The sequence below is a fragment of the Phocoena phocoena genome, chromosome 16, assembly GCF_963924675.1.
Source record: "Phocoena phocoena chromosome 16, mPhoPho1.1, whole genome shotgun sequence".
Classification (NCBI taxonomy): Eukaryota; Metazoa; Chordata; class Mammalia; order Artiodactyla; family Phocoenidae; genus Phocoena; species Phocoena phocoena.
In genome coordinates this window covers 63,294,961-63,310,822 of record NC_089234.1, presented here as the reverse complement: position 1 = coordinate 63,310,822, position 15,862 = coordinate 63,294,961, and the positions used below count along the sequence as shown (strand labels likewise).

At 37.9% G+C, this 15,862-nt stretch overlaps 1 protein-coding gene across 1 annotated transcript in view; it reads left to right on the top strand.

The window, feature by feature from the left end:
* DDX50 (DExD-box helicase 50) overlaps positions 1 to 15,862 on the top strand; it is a 32,571-nt gene extending 16,709 nt beyond the window's left edge. The window contains exons 9-15 of the mRNA XM_065894935.1: positions 6,701 to 6,862; positions 8,289 to 8,408; positions 9,166 to 9,239; positions 9,463 to 9,622; positions 11,315 to 11,449; positions 12,546 to 12,590; positions 15,381 to 15,862. Coding sequence (XP_065751007.1) covers positions 6,701 to 6,862; positions 8,289 to 8,408; positions 9,166 to 9,239; positions 9,463 to 9,622; positions 11,315 to 11,449; positions 12,546 to 12,590; positions 15,381 to 15,668 — 984 coding nt within the window. The 3' untranslated portion in view covers positions 15,669 to 15,862. The remainder of the gene's footprint in view (positions 1 to 6,700; positions 6,863 to 8,288; positions 8,409 to 9,165; positions 9,240 to 9,462; positions 9,623 to 11,314; positions 11,450 to 12,545; positions 12,591 to 15,380) is intronic.

Genomic DNA, 15,862 nt, shown 5'->3' with positions numbered 1-15,862 from the left:
ATACTGTAATAAAAAGTCTGATGCCAATCTGATTTTTTTTTTCACCTTATAAGTGATTTGGTTTTTTGCCTGAATACAAAAGCTTTTTTCCTTTTTCTTTAAAAATCAGTAGTTTTACTAGAATATATTTTGGTGTTGTTCTTCTGAGTACACAGTGTACACAACTTGTAGTTTCAAATATATGTATTTTTTAATTTCAGCAAAATTTTCTTGAATCCTAATTTATTGATATTTGGTTTGTCTGATTGCTTTGGCTTTTTTCTTTAGGGACTCTTGTTACATGTATGTTGGCTCTTTTTTCCTCTATCCTTTGTCTCTTTATCTCAAATCTTTTTTATCTTTTTCTTTATTTCAGTTTTCAAAATTTTCAAAATTAAGGTATCATCTGTTGTGTTTAATCAGTCTTGTATTTCTTCCAATATATTCTTCATTTATGAAAAGTCTTTGTCCTTTGTTTCTACTTCTTTTTTTTTTTTTAAATAAATTTATTTATTTATTTTTGGCTGCTTTGGGTCTTCGTTGCTAAGTGCGGGCTTTCTCTAGTTGTGGTGAGCAGGGGGTACTCTTCATTGCGGTGTGCAGATTGCAGTGTCTTCTCTTGTTGCAGAGCACGGGCTCTAGGCGCGCGGGCTTCAGTTGTTGTGGCTCGCGGACTCTAGAGCGCAGGCTCAGTAGTTATGGCGCACGGGCTTAGTTGCTCCGCGGCACGTGGAATCTTCCCGGACCAGGGCTCGAACCTGTGTCCCCTGCGTTGGCAGGCGGACCCCCAACCACTGCGCCACCAGGGAAGCCCTGCCTCTCTTATTTTTGATCGTGTTTAAGGTACAGTCTACAAATTATGTCTCAATAAAGCTGTTAGAAAAAATAAAGGTCTCCCTCTTTCTGAGCTCTGGTTGATTTTTCCCCTCACTTTTATCTGGGTCATCTCTTTCCTTTGTTTCTGGGATCCCTGGCATCCTCAGTTTGGGTTCTAGGTCCAATAATTTCTCCTCAATGTGGGGGCACTTTGTCCTGGCAAGGGATCATTGGTTTGTTAGTTTTGAAGGTTCATGTGGGCCCAGGATGTTCTAGCCTCTTTCACACCTTACCTCTGTCTCACAGTTACCCTTGAATGTGCAGAAATTCTCCCAGTTTCAGCTGACTTTCTCAAATTGGCCCATTATACTTTCCAGGGAGTATCTGTTCTTAGGACTAGCAAGTTCCCCCCTCCCCTTCACCCCTAATACATACAGGTTTTGTCCCTACCTGCTCATATTTTGGAAACCATGAAAATATCTTGTCACTAAGTTTTGTCATAGATCTTTGTGGATTTTTTATTTTGTCATCCTAGTTGCCCTGTTTTATTTATTTATTTTTATTTTTGGCTGGGTTGGGTCTTTGTTACTGCTGCGCGTGGGCTTTCTCTAGTTGGGGCGAGTGGGGGCTACTCTTCATTGAGGTGTGCAGGCTTCTCATTGCAGTGGCTTCTCGTTGCAGACCACAGGCTCTAGGCGCACGGGCTTCCGTAGTTGTGTCATGTGGGCTCAATAGTTGTGGCTTGTGGGCTCTAGAGTGCAGGCTCAGTAGTTGTGGCTCACAGGCTTACTTGCTCTGTGGCATGTGGGATCTTCCCAGACCAGAGCTCCAACCGTGTCCCCTGCCTTGGCAGGCAGATTCTTAACAACTGCGCCACCAGGGAAGTCCTGCCCTGTTTGTTTTTATGTGAGAACTGGAGATTCAAAGACAGTGCAGCCACCATCTTCTCCAGTATCATTTTAACTAATTGTGTAACTTTAGCTTTGTATCCAGTAAAAACAGAGAGTCTAAATAGTGAAAGAATGTTGAAGAGTAGTTAATTTACCTTTACTTTCTTTGCTTTAGAACACTCAGCAGCAGCTGTCTTGCAGAGGTATTGTTTTTTTCTTTTGTTTGTTTTTATAAATTTATTTATTCATTTATTTAATTTTTAGCTACATTGGGCCTTCACTGCTGCACGCGGGTTTTCTCTAGTTGCTGAGAGCGGGGGCTACTCTTCGTTGCGGTGCGCGGGCTTCTCATTGCAGTGGCTTCTCTCGTTGTGGAGCACAGGATCTAGGCGCGTGGGCTTCAGTAGTTGTGGCACACGGGCTTCAGTAGTTGTGGCTCGTGGGCTCTAGAGCACAGGCTGAGTAGTTGTGGTGCAGGGGCTTAGTTGCTCCACAGCATGTGGGATCTTCCTGGACCAGGGCTCGAACCTGTGTCCCTCGCATTGGCAGGTGGATTCTTAACCACTTCACCACCAAGGAAGTCCCTTACTTGTACTTTAAATATTGGCATTCCTCACAGTTCTAACCTCTGTAATTGTTTCTTCTCACTTAACATATTTTTTCTGAGCATAGTGATTAGTTGCAGTTTGGAGTCTGACAGATCAAGATTTTTTTTGCTTTTAACTTTTTTTTTTTTTTATATTTATCTATTTATTTGGCTGCACTAGGTCTTACTTGTGGCACGCAGGATCTTTTTTAGTTGTAGCATGTGAACTCTTAGTTGCAGCATGCAGGATCTAGTTCCCCGACCAGGGATCGAACACGAGCCCCCTGCATTGGGAGTGCGGAGTCTTAGCCGCTGGACCTGGGGAGTTCCCAGATCTGGATTTAAATCCCAGTTGTGTTACTTACTAGCTGTATAACCTTGGGCAAATAACTTCCTATTTCAGTGCCCATGTTTCCTTTTTAAAAAGTGGTATTAGGGACTTCCCTGGTGGTCCAGTGGTAAAGAATTCGCCTTCCAGTGCAGGGGACACAGGTTCCATCCCTGGTCAGGGAACTAAGATCACACATGCTGTGGGGCAGCTAAGCCCGCGTGCCTCAATTACTGAGCTCGCATGCCTCAACGAGCCCGCACACCGCAAACTACAGAGCCCACGCGCTCTGGAACCCACGCACCACAGCTAGAGAAGAGAAAAACCTGCATGCCACAACTAGAGAGAAGCCCGTGTGCCGCAACGAAAGATCCCGCCTGCTGTAACTAAGACCTGACATAGCCATAAATAAATAAATAAATAAATTAATTAATTAATAATCTTTTTTAAAAAGTGTTATTAAAATTTTTTTCATACTTTTAAGACTTAAATAAATTATCATTTAAAGTATTTAGTATAGTGCTTTTATAATAAGCAGTCAATAAGTGTAGAAATATAGAAGTACAGAGATGTGTATAGATAAATATATCTATCTAATCACTCCTGTGGTTCCAGTCATTGTGTATATGCTGATGATGTCCAAATCTTTTTCCAGGTTAGCTCTGTCTCCAGAATCTAGACTTGTGTTTATCATACTGGCCACAGACACCCCAACCCACTGTCTACCTAAAATTGAGTTTATTCTTTTATATGCTTATACCCACTGTCTCCAGCATTCCCTGTTGTTGAATGATACCCATAGTTCAAGCCAGAAATCTACATATCACCCTTGAGTTCTCTTCCTTCCTTTTGCCATCCAGGTAACTACAAAGTATTTTAAGATTCTATTTCCTATGGTTTAAAATGGTCCATTTCTTCCCTACTTCTGTTGCAGAAGCTCAAAATCTGGGAGTCATATATATGGTTCTTTCCCTTATACCTCATTTCCACTCCCTTCACCAAGTCCTCCCAATTTCATATACTAGTATTTATTTTTTTCTTTTTTCTTTTTTTGGCTGTGTTGGGTCTTTGTTGCTGTGCACAGGCTTTCTCTAGTTACGGCGAGCAGGGGCTACTCTTTGTGGTGGTGTGCGGGCTTCTCATTGCGGTGGCTTCTCTTGTTGTGGAGCATGGGCTCTAGGCACGCAGGCTTCAGTAGTTGCGGCACATGGGCTCAATAATTGTGACGCATGGGCTCTAGGGCACGTGGGCTTCAGTAGTTGTGCACGGGCTTAGTTGCTCTGCAGCATGTGGGATCTTCCTGGACCAGGGATCGAACCTGTGTCCCCTGCATTGACAGGTGGATTCTTAACCTCTGCGCCACCAGGGAAGTCCCTGCTAATAGTTCTTGAATTCATTTACTGCCTAGCCCCTACTTATCTTTCCAGCCTCATCTTATCACACTTTCCCCTTATTTCTGCACTCTCACCATACCTATTTTTACTGTCACCACAGGGCTCTTGAACTTGTAGTCTGTCTTGCCTAGCAGCTCCCATCCTTCAGATATCAGTCCAGAGTACTTTTCTGTAAATTCTTCTTGCCCCAAACTAGGTCAGGTTATCCTCTTCTAAACGCCCTTTGCCTCTTAGACCCATGCATCTTGAGTTACACTTGTTGGCTAAATTTATTTGTGTGCCTAATTACTTGATTAATGTCCATTTCCTCGACCAGAGTATCAAGACGATGAGGACAGAGAAAGTTTTAATTTTTGTTTGCCATTTTATCCCTAGTACCTGATGTGTAGATTACCACATATTTGTTAAATGAATAAATGGTCATTGCCACTGCCTTGATGAGGCCACTGATATCTCTCCTGAATTTCTACAACAGTCTGCTATCTGAGTCTCCCTAGCTTTTGCCTTGCCCTTGTCTAATATATTCTATACATGGTAGCCAGAATATTCCTTCTAGAATACAAATATGTTCATGAAAATTTTCTGCTTACAATCATTCAATTGTTCCATATTGTCCTCAGGATAAAATTCATACTCCTTTTCAGTCTCATCTCTCACCACTTCTCCTTTTAACTCTGTGCTTCAGCAATACTCAAATATTTGTAGTTTGCCAGAAACATTAATTATGTGTGATATTTCTTCTTTCTGGAACTCCCTAACCTCCTTTTTTTTTTTTTTTTTTTTTTTAACCTGACTACTAGTTCCTTATTCTCTGTCAGGTCTCAGCTTCAGTGCTGCCTTCCCTTCAAACTAGATTGAGTTAGGTTCCCCTCTTAGGTATTTCTATAGCACCCTGCACCTTCTTATAGCACATATCATACTGTATTGAAAATACTTGTCAACTTGTCTGTCCCAGGGTCGTTTCTTTATGATTGTTCCAGAACCTGGCATAGTACCTGGAGCATAGCAAGTGCTCAGTGAATTCACTCGTGAATGCATTATGCTTAGATGCTGCAGTTTAGGTACTGTTGGAGTTAAATAATTGTTACAAACTTTTAATAGTGGCTAAGAATACTAGGAAATTTATTTGGAATACTAGGAAATTATTTGCAGCATACATGGAAGATCAACCCAGTATAAATTGGTTCAGCTTCACTGAAAATTACAGAAATGTAAATTAGAACAACATTGGGAAATCATTTTTGCCTATTAGGTTTACAAGGATTATAATGATTCATAATATACAGGTGGGCGGTATATATATATATATATATGTGGGGTAAGATGAAATAAACACTCATAGAATGTTGAAGAGTAAATGGGCATAATTTCTTCTTTTTAAATTGAAGTATAGTTGATTTACAATATTGTGTTAATTCCTGCTGTACAGCAAAGTGACTCAGTTATACATGTATATACGTTCTTTTTTATATTCTTTTCCATTTTGGTTTATCCCAGGACATTGAATATAGTTACCTGTGCTATACAGTAGGACCTTTTTGTCCATCCATTCTATATGAGATAGTTTGCATCTACTAACCCCAACCTCCCATCCCTCCCCCACCCCCCTTTCCCCTTGGCCACCCCAAGTCTGTTCTTTATGTCTGTGAGTCTGGTTTTTGTTTGTTTATTTACAGCTTCTTTTTATAATACAGTTTTAATTTAATAGTAATAGCTATTAAAATGTTAAATGTTCATAATTTTTGACCCAGAAATTCAACTTCTAGATAGGTAACCTACTGAAATATACTAAGGGGTCTGCAGTTGTAAGTACAAGGTTATTCGTTGTAGCATTGTTTCTGAAGATGAAAATTTGGATCCTACCCAAATCAGTAGGGTACTGCTAAAATAAATGATACTGGGAATTCCCTGGCGGTCCAATGGTTAGGACTTGGCACTTTCACTGCCAGGGCCCAGGTTCAATCCCTGGTCAGGGAACTAAGATCCTGCAAGCTGTGTGGCATGGCCAAAAAAAAGATACTGCAGCCATATGAAGAAATCATGTATAGTTTAAAAAAATTAAGTAGATATATATCTATAGATGTAGAAGAATGGCTAAGATATAAAAAATTTATAAGGCAGGTTGTAAAACAGTACATATATAGTAAAACCCCATTTTTATAGGTGAATACATAAAATTATATGCTAGGATTTGTGAGGGGTCTGTGTGTGTGTATGTATTTAAAAAATAATATGCGGGGCTTCCCTGGCGCAGTGGTTGAGAGTCCGCCTGCTGATGCAGGGGACACAGGTTCGTGCCCCGGTCCGGGAAGATCCCACATGCCACGGAGCGGCTAGGCCCGTGAGCCATGGCCGCTGAGCCTGCGTGTCTGGCGCCTGTGCTCCGCAACGGGAGAGGCCACAACAGTGAGAGGCCCGCGTACCGCAAAAAAAAAAAAAAAAAAAATATGCGGAGGAATATTCACCAAACTGTTAGCAGTTAATTATTAGGAGGCTGATATTAAGGGAAGCTTTTGCATTTTATGTTAAATGCTTTTCTGTAACATTTGAGTTTTTAAAAACAATACGCATGTATTTTTATAATTATCAGAAGGTAAGATTTAAAAACAACAGCAACAGAAAAGAGCACAGACTGTATGGTGTTTGGTGCTATGAATTGCAAATATGTGCTATACACTTATTTCTCCTTTTTTTTTTTTTCATATAGAATGCCCAGTGTTTACATGGCGATATTGCACAGTCACAAAGAGAAATTACACTGAAAGGCTTCAGAGAGGGTAGTTTTAAAGTTTTGGTGGCAACCAATGTGGCTGCCCGTGGTTTGGACATTCCTGAGGTTGACCTGGTGATTCAGAGTTCACCTCCACAGGTAGGAAATAAGATTTCCCCACCCCAGTTTTATTGAAAAATAATTGACATACATCACTGTATAAGTTTAAGCTGTACAACATGATGGTTTGATTTACATATGTTGTGAATTGATTGCCACAATAGCTTTAGCTAACATCCATCTTCTCATGTAGGTATAAAAGAAGAAAAGAAAAAACAAGTGTTCTCTCTTTGTGAGGAGAACTCTTGTGCTTTACTCTCTTCACAACTTTCCTATACTATGTCATATAGCAGTGTTAGCTGTAGTCATCATGTTGTACATTACACCCATAGTACCTATTGTTTAACTGGAAGTTTGTATCTTTTGACCACCTTCCTTCATTTCTCCCTCCCCCCATCCTCTGCTTTTGGTAGCCACAAGTCTGATCTCTGTTTCTATGAGTTTAGTTTTTTGTTTGTTGTTATTGGGTTTTTTTTTTTAGATTCCATATATAAGTGAGATCATACAGTATTTGTCTTTCTCTGATTTATTTCACTTAGCATAATGCCTTCAAGGTCTAGCCATGTAGTCACAAATGGTAAGATTTCCTCTTTTTTATGGCTGAATAATATTCCATATGTGTATGGTATATATATACATATATATACCATAACTTTTTTATTCATTCATCTGTTGATGGACACTTAAGTTGTTTCCATGTCTTGACTATTGTAAATAATGCTGCTGTGAACATGGGGGTGCAGATATCTTTTTGAATTAAGTGTTTTTATTTCTTTGGATATATACGCAGAAGTGGAATTGCTGGATCCTGTGGTAGTTCTATTTTTAATTTTTTGAGGATCCTCCATACTGTTTTCCATAGTGACTGTACCAATTTACAATCCCACCAACAGTGCACAAAGTTATCTTTTCTCCACTTCCACAGCAGCATTTGTTATCTTTTGTCTTCTTGATGATGACCATTCTAATAGGAATACGGTGATACCTCATTGTGTTTTTAATTTTCAAGGAAATGAGATTTGATTTGGAGAAAATAAGAACAGCTATATAAATTGCTGTTTTATTTTTAAGACATTGCTTATATATGAAAAATATGTTATCTTTTCTTGCTCTTAGCCATTTTTTGTTAGTGTGATGTTAAATTGATTAGAATCTGGTGCCTTTGCAAATGATTAACCTCTTTATTTGGATTTGAGGCATGGAATCATGCAAGGGAATTATAAAAAGTTGCCATGTAAAGAACCCTGGGATGGAGTGGATAAAAAGTTTTTAAATCCTATACACTTTATTGCAGATGGGATGTTTCAACATCCCCCTTTGGGATATTGAAAAGAGCAACAGGATTGAAATAAAAATGTTATTATTGATAGTAGTAGTTTTGTTATTTTTCTTATTATTATTTGGATGCTGGAATGAGTGTTTAATTTGCTAGATTTTTAAGAAGAGTTACCTCTTTTAATTTTAGGATGTTGAATCCTATATTCATCGCTCTGGGCGCACAGGTAGAGCTGGCCGGACAGGGATTTGCATATGTTTTTATCAACCAAGAGAAAGAGGTCAATTAAGATATGTGGAACAAAAAGCAGTAAGTAGAGTTAAATTATTTCAGGCTTATTATCTGAATGGTGCCGTAGAAAAGAGATCTTTTTGTATTTGTTCTCACAATTAGATCGTTATAACGTTTCTCAGTTTAAGCTGTATTTGGATGTGAAGCATGTGGAGAGCTAAATTTATATTAGCTGCAAGACTTTGTTTTAATACAGCTTTTATTGTGAAGACAGAAGAGCTGACTTTCTCATTTTTCCCTTGAACTTCTCCCTTGATACTAAAATCAGAAGTGCATTGTGATTTCAGTACCTCTTACTCCAGTATTGTAAATGGATGAATGTGACATTGTCTTGGTGTAATAGTTAAGATTATGTCGAGTAATGGTACACTAACCAGTTTCTATAAGAAATTGCACATTTTTTGTGGTCTGGAGTTTTTGTGGTATTTCACATTTTTCCTATTTTTATGATGGGTGTTTTCATACACTATTTCATATACTTTGTAAAATGAGGATAATAAGAAAAAAGTTGATTGATATAAACAGCATCCTTTTCTTTTCTTTAAATCAGCTTTATTTTGCAACTGAAATTCCATGATTGTAACTAAGAGACAATTCAAAAACATTTTTTTTCTCTTTCTAGAATTTGTAATCGATGATTTATTAGAAAATCTTTTGATCTGCTAGAGCTTGGAAATCTTTAAGTCCAAGTAATGGAAATTCAACAAACTAGATTAATTTAGGAATTAATTGTAAAGACTTCCATTTTTCTTTACTGTAATTCTTTCATTTTCAGGGAATTACTTTTAAACGTGTAGGTGTTCCTTCTACAATGGATTTAGTTAAATCTAAAAGCATGGATGCCATCAGGTATGCTTTCTGACCTTGCTGAATGATTTTTTTTCTTTTGTATTAGGCTATACATCTTTAAGCTCTCCTAGTTCACATATCAGAAAATTTAATCACCAGTTTTACCAGCAGACATTTAATTATATTAAAATACGAAAACGTTTCTCTCTTTTCCCATTCATTCTCTTATCTTTAATTTTTCCCCTTTGTCTTGACCAAGAAATTTACTATTTTTAAACCATAGGTCTCTGGCTTGCGTTTCTTATGCTGCTGTTGATTTTTTCCGACCATCAGCTCAGAGACTGATAGAAGAGAAAGGGGCAGTGGATGCACTGGCTGCAGCATTAGCCCACATCTCTGGCGCATCAAGTTTTGAACCACGTTCTTTGATCACCTCCGATAAGGTAGAAGTCTGTGAGAAAATTGCATGTGGTTGAGAAGGATTAAAATTGAACCATAGATATCTCTCCATCTGGAGGGAAATATAGGACATCTTCACTTTGCACAGTACTTTGTTAACCGAAACTTGCATACCAGAACCTAGTCCTCATTTTGTTTGCCATGGAGCCATGCAAATCGAGAAGTAGACTCTGCAGCTAACACAACACCATTGCAAAGTAAGGATTGCTTGTATATGTGGAGGGTGTCTGTGTGTGTGTGTGTGTGTGTGTGTGTGTGCGTGCGTGTATGTGTGTTTAAAAAACACCATCTGATCTGTCCCCCTGCCAGTTCAGTATCAGATGTCAAAACAAACCATACCCAGAGCCATATATTCCCATTATAAAGGTATATTTTACTCTCTATAATTAGTAAGTAATCTGTGGGATGATACTTTAGCACTGACTGAGCAAATACCCTATCCCTAATAACCCACCAGATACTTCTCAAGAAAACATTTAAACCATACTTCTTAAGCAAATATGAAGATAGACTTTTAAAGCTAAGAAGTATGTCAGAGGTAATTTATTCCCAACTTTTATCTAATAAAGTATCCCTCTTTGGCATATGGGTCACCTATCCTCTGATTAAATATCTTAGCAACAGGGTGTTAGTGGTTTGATATTTCTTTTATGGTAAATATCATATAAAAATCCAGTCTTAACCATGAATGTCCTGTAGGGTCTTCCCTTGCTACCTCTCTGGCCACACCTCCTATCACTCTCCCCTTGCTTGTTTTCACTACCCTAACCTACTTGCTGATACTCAAACATAAACTTAATCCTACAAAAGGCCTTTACACTTATTTGTGCTGTTTTGAAGGTTCTTTCGTTTTAATAACCTTGGCTCTCTCCTTCACTTCATTCAGGTTTCTACTCAGATACCACTGTGTCAGAGAAGTCTTTCCTCATCACACTCTAAAATAGCTTACCCCTCCCTTTACTCTCTATTTTCATTTTCTTCCCCTGCTTTATTTTTTTTTATGATTCTTATTACTATCTGACATTATATATATTTCCTTATTTGTTTACTGTCTCCTCTCCCACCATTATCCAATGCCGCCATGCCAACCCCCTGCCACACACACACTAGAATGTAACCTCCATGAGACAAAGGACTATTTACTGCTGAATCTCTAGCACATAGAGCATCTCTGGCACATACATAGGGGGCACTCAAATATTTGTTGGGTGACTGCCTCCCTATATCTTCTTCATGTTGATCCTTTTGTTGTCCAGTGAAGTTCTACAGAACAAGTAATTTTTGCTTATGTAATAGTCCTTCAGAAGTTTAAAGAGGTTTATGTCCTCTTGTTTTTCCACTCAAAGCTAACTTTGATTCCTTCAGCATTTCCTTAATTGTTCACTACCTTATCTTTTCTGGGATGCTCTAGTTTGTTTAATTTCCTCTTAAAGAACAATGGTTAGAATTAAATGTAGTCTTTACAGCAATGTATAGAAGAATGGTACTTTCAATGATCTATAAACATTAGTCTTCTATTAATATAGTTTCAAAGAAGTTGTTTTCTCAGCAGTCATGTTATACTATTGGCTCATAAGAAGTACATGGTTAAGTCAAAAAGGGCTGTCAAGTTAGAATGTCATTGTCCTGCTGCTGCTGCTTTTTTCCGAAACATAATGTGACTTTTATTCCTTAAGGGGTTTGTGACCATGACTCTGGAAAGCCCAGAAGAAATACAGGATGTTAGCTGTGCTTGGAAAGAACTTAACAGAAAGCTGAGTAGTAATGCTGTGTCCCAAATTACCAGAATGTGCCTCCTAAAAGGAAATACGGTAGGCTTTTCTAGACAACTGCCGTACGATTATAAAGACTAGCAGATTCTTTTTTTTTTTTTGAAGCCTAATGGGATGTTCTCCATGTGTTTAGTATGTTTCCACTTGTAAATTTGGGGAGTTATTTAAGTAACCCATTCCTCCAGAAAGCTGAAAGTCATTCTGCTTAATTTGACTAATATCCGAGTTTTCTAAGTTTCTGCCTTTGTATACATATTACATGTGGTTGTGTGTGTTTATTTTCTAAGGTTAAGTAACTTATAATTGCAACAGCTAAACAGCTCTATTTTTTAGAAAATACACAATATTGGTTTTTAAGTGGCCTGCTATTGATTGATAATGAGGATAATAAAGTGAATTAAGTATTTTCATAGAATTATGAAATAGCAAAGTTAAGACCATCTGTAATATAAGTGACTGATTTCTTCTAATGGTTTTGAGAAAAGATGTTACATTTATTCATCTCACTTGACAACATAGGTTCATTCTAGTCTATAATTTATTAGCCCATTTATTGGAAATAGTTATCTTTCTCAAATTTAATACTACTTACCTTGAAAAAAGATCAGTGGCAAGTATGAGACAAATATGCACATGCAGAAAAATTGTAGAGGGGAAGGAAAATATACCAAGGTCCTTAGGGCAAAGCTATACTTGAATATTAAATTAACTTGCAACTTATCAGCAACCAAAACCAAAGAGGAAGCATCTTAGGTTACTTCATTCTCGGAATCTGATAAACATTTCAGCACTTTACGAGAGAAAGTTTCTGGCACTACATTTTTAAAGGAGTTTATTAGATGGGTCATTTTACAAGGGACATGGAACATTATAGTGTCTACAAAAACTTTTCTAGAGAATACTCTAGATTCTCAGTAGTAGTCAGTTCTTATTAGATACTGGTTTACTCTTAGATTTAGGAAGTACAATTAGCAGCCATTCTGTGTCATGCATTATTATATATTAGCTGGTTTAGTCCTATAGGCAATCATGGGACAAGCTTAATCTTTTTTTAGCTAATACAAGATTACAAGCAGATATTTTAAAAAATCACCTCATATGCATCTAAATAAAAATTTTTTCATTTTGCTTTTAGGGTGTTTGCTTTGATGTTCCCACAACTGAGTCAGAAAGGTTACAGGTATTTAAAATTTTTTTAAAAATAAATTATTTATTTTATTTTTGGCTGCCTTGGGTCTTCATTGCTGCACATGGGCTTTCTCTAGTTGCAGCGAGCGGGGGCTGCACTTTGTTGCAGTGCGTGGGCTTCTCATTGCAGTGGCTTCTCTTGTTGCAGAGCACGGGCTCGAGGGTGCGTGGGCTTTGGTAGTTGTGGCTCGCGGGCTTAGTTGCTCCACAGCATGTGGGATCTTCCCGGACAAGGGCTCGAACCGTGTCCCTTGCGTTGGCAGGCGGATTCTTAACCAGTGCGCCACCAGGGAAGCCTGGTATTTAAAAACTTTTGTCTGTTAAATAGTTAAGTATGTTTCTCTAAAAGATATGGATTAAAAATAACATAGTCATAATATCATTATGACATTGATTTAGGCTAAATGCCTAAATCATTTAATAATTCCTTAATAAAATAATAATAAATAATAAATATCCAGTCTGTATCATAACTTAAAACATTTAAAAATTATGAATAATTTCAAACGTGAAAAAATAGAATTGCATACTGAATCCTCATGTACCCAGCACCCACCTTCCACAGTTATCAACTCATGGCCAATTGTGTTTCATGTCTACTTCCATCCACTTCCCCACTCTCTCCTGTATTCTTTTGAAACAAATTCTAGGAAGTCTGTCATTTCAACCATAAATATTTCTATATACCTAAAATATTAAAAACACTTTCCAAAAACACAATCGTAATACCATAACTAAATTCCCCAAAATAATAATTCCTCAATATTATCCAATTTTCTGTTTAAATTTTCCCTTTGTCTCCTACATATTTTTAAATATAAGGTCCATAAGGTTCATACATTGTAATTTTATGTTTGTCTCGTTTACTTTATAGGTTCTCCTTCCTTTCTCTCTTTCTTTAAAAAAATTTTCCTTGTATTTTATCTGTTGAAGAAAGAGATTGTCCACTAGATTCCTACACTGTGGAATTTGTCTATTACATCCCGGTACATATTTATATACATATTTTGAAACAAGAATGGGATTATTTGGTTTTTAAAGTCTTTTTACAAATTCAGAATATATTGTAAACACATTTCTTTGTCAACTGTACAGTTACTTGTTTTTATTGGCTCCCTGGCATTTGGCCACCTGGGTGGCCAACTTAATCAATGTCCTATTTTATGACATTTAGATTATTTCTAATACTAATATTCTGTTATAAACAGGTCAGCCTTAAATGTTGGCATTTAGGGTCAGCCTTAAATGTTGGCATAGCTAACTCTTTATGCATTGTCATGTTTGTCTCTTTAAGATGAACTTTTTAAGATGTCTGCTTGGCCGAAAGGTGTGTGTATTTTTAGGGCTTTGGTCATATATTGCCACCAGTGGTGTATGTGGCTCTTTGTCTCTGCTCACTCTTACCTGTAAGGTATTTTAATATTAACTTGCCTTGGCAACTCATGATCACAATGAAAAACAGTTAATGTAGCAGGATATGACATACCGATGCTCTTATGAGCTACAATGATTTTTTTTTTTTTTTTTTTTGCGTGGGCCTCTCACCGTTGCGGCCTCTCCCTCTGCGGAGCACAAGCTCCAGACGCTCAGGCTCAGCAGCCGTGGACCACAGGCCCAGCCGCTCTGAGGCATGTGGGATCCTCCCAGACCGGGGCATGAACCCACATCCCCTGCATTGGCAGGCGGACTCCCAACCACTACACCACCAGGGAAGCCCCTGCAATGATTTTTATATCTTGAGTTGTTTACCCCAATACCAAATTGTTTCCAATGGCTACATTTTTTAGTCCCTGGCTGGTGTTGACAGATTTTTAATCTCAGCTCACACTCCTTGCTTCTGTCAATGTATCTGCTGAAAGCAATGTACTACTTATTAATGACTTATTCGTTTTGTGCTGAGAAACTGGTGCTCTCTTTTAGAATGTATAAACTGAGTAGGAATTTAGAGTCCCAAAATCAGCCTGAAAATTTCTCCTGAGACTAAAACTTAACTTTTAGAAACTTTTTTTTTGGTCGGGGGGGGGGCCACTGGGGAGGGGAACCAAGCTTTGTATTGTTATGTTAAATTTGAGATTTAAATTTTAACAGGATCGATTTTTTTCATTTTTAATGAAATTTATTTTCTTTCTAATTTTACAAGCAGTACATGTTTATCGCACACAACTAGAAACACATGGAAGAATAAAGTAAAAAATAACAAGCGCTCATAATCCTCACCCCCCAGAGATAACCACTGTTAGCATTTTGAAGAATTTCCTCCCATTGTCTGCATTTTTTAAAAAATTGAAGTATAATTGACCTACAAAACTGTGTTAGTACCAGGTATACAATATAGTGATTCAATATTTCTATATATTACAAAATGATCGCTGTGATAAGTCTAGTTACTGTCACCGTTCAAAGATAATACAATGTAATTGACTGTGTTCCCCATGCTGTACATCTCATCCTTGTGATTCATTTATTTTGTAACTGGAAGTTTGTACCTCTTGATCTCTCTTACGTGTTTCACTTACCCCCCACCTCCCTCTCCTCTGGCAGCCACGTGTTTGTTCTCTGTATCTGAGTCTGTTTCTGTTTTGTTTGTTCATAAAACTTAGAAACTTTAGTGAATGAGCTTTGAATATGTTTTTGTTTTCTGGTCTTCAGTTTTGTTCTAGATACTTTGAACTTAATGGCTAGATGGCCTTTAGCTAATGGATATGAAAAGAGTCTCATATTCACGTGTTTGCTTATGGTTTCTATTTTGCATTTATATTAATCCTGTAAATTATCCCAACAGGCAGAATGGCATGATTCAGACTGGGTACTCTCAGTGCCAGCCAAGTTGCCTGAAATTGAAGAATATTATGATGGAAGCACATCTTCTAATTCCAGACAGAGGAGTGGCTGGTCAAGTGGCCGTTCAGGCCGGTCGGGCCGGTCAGGTGGTCGATCTGGTGGCCGGTCAGGTAGACAGAGTCGACAGGGGAGTCGGTCAGGAAGTCGACAAGATGGTAGAAGACGAAGTGGGAACAGAAATCGGTCAAGAAGTGGGGGCCGCAAACGGAGTTTTGACTGGGATAGTTAATCTACCAGTGTGAGCTTGCCTATTTCTGCCTAATCATGTACATTATCCACCAAAAATTAGGTCATCATAGTTGAGGTCTGTGTCTGCTTTTGGCAAAGAAGTTGGTTGTATTTTTTTAAAAAGTATTTCACAAGAATGGTTGTAAACAAATCTACTTATCCAGTTATACCTTTGAATAAAAAAACCTCCTTTTA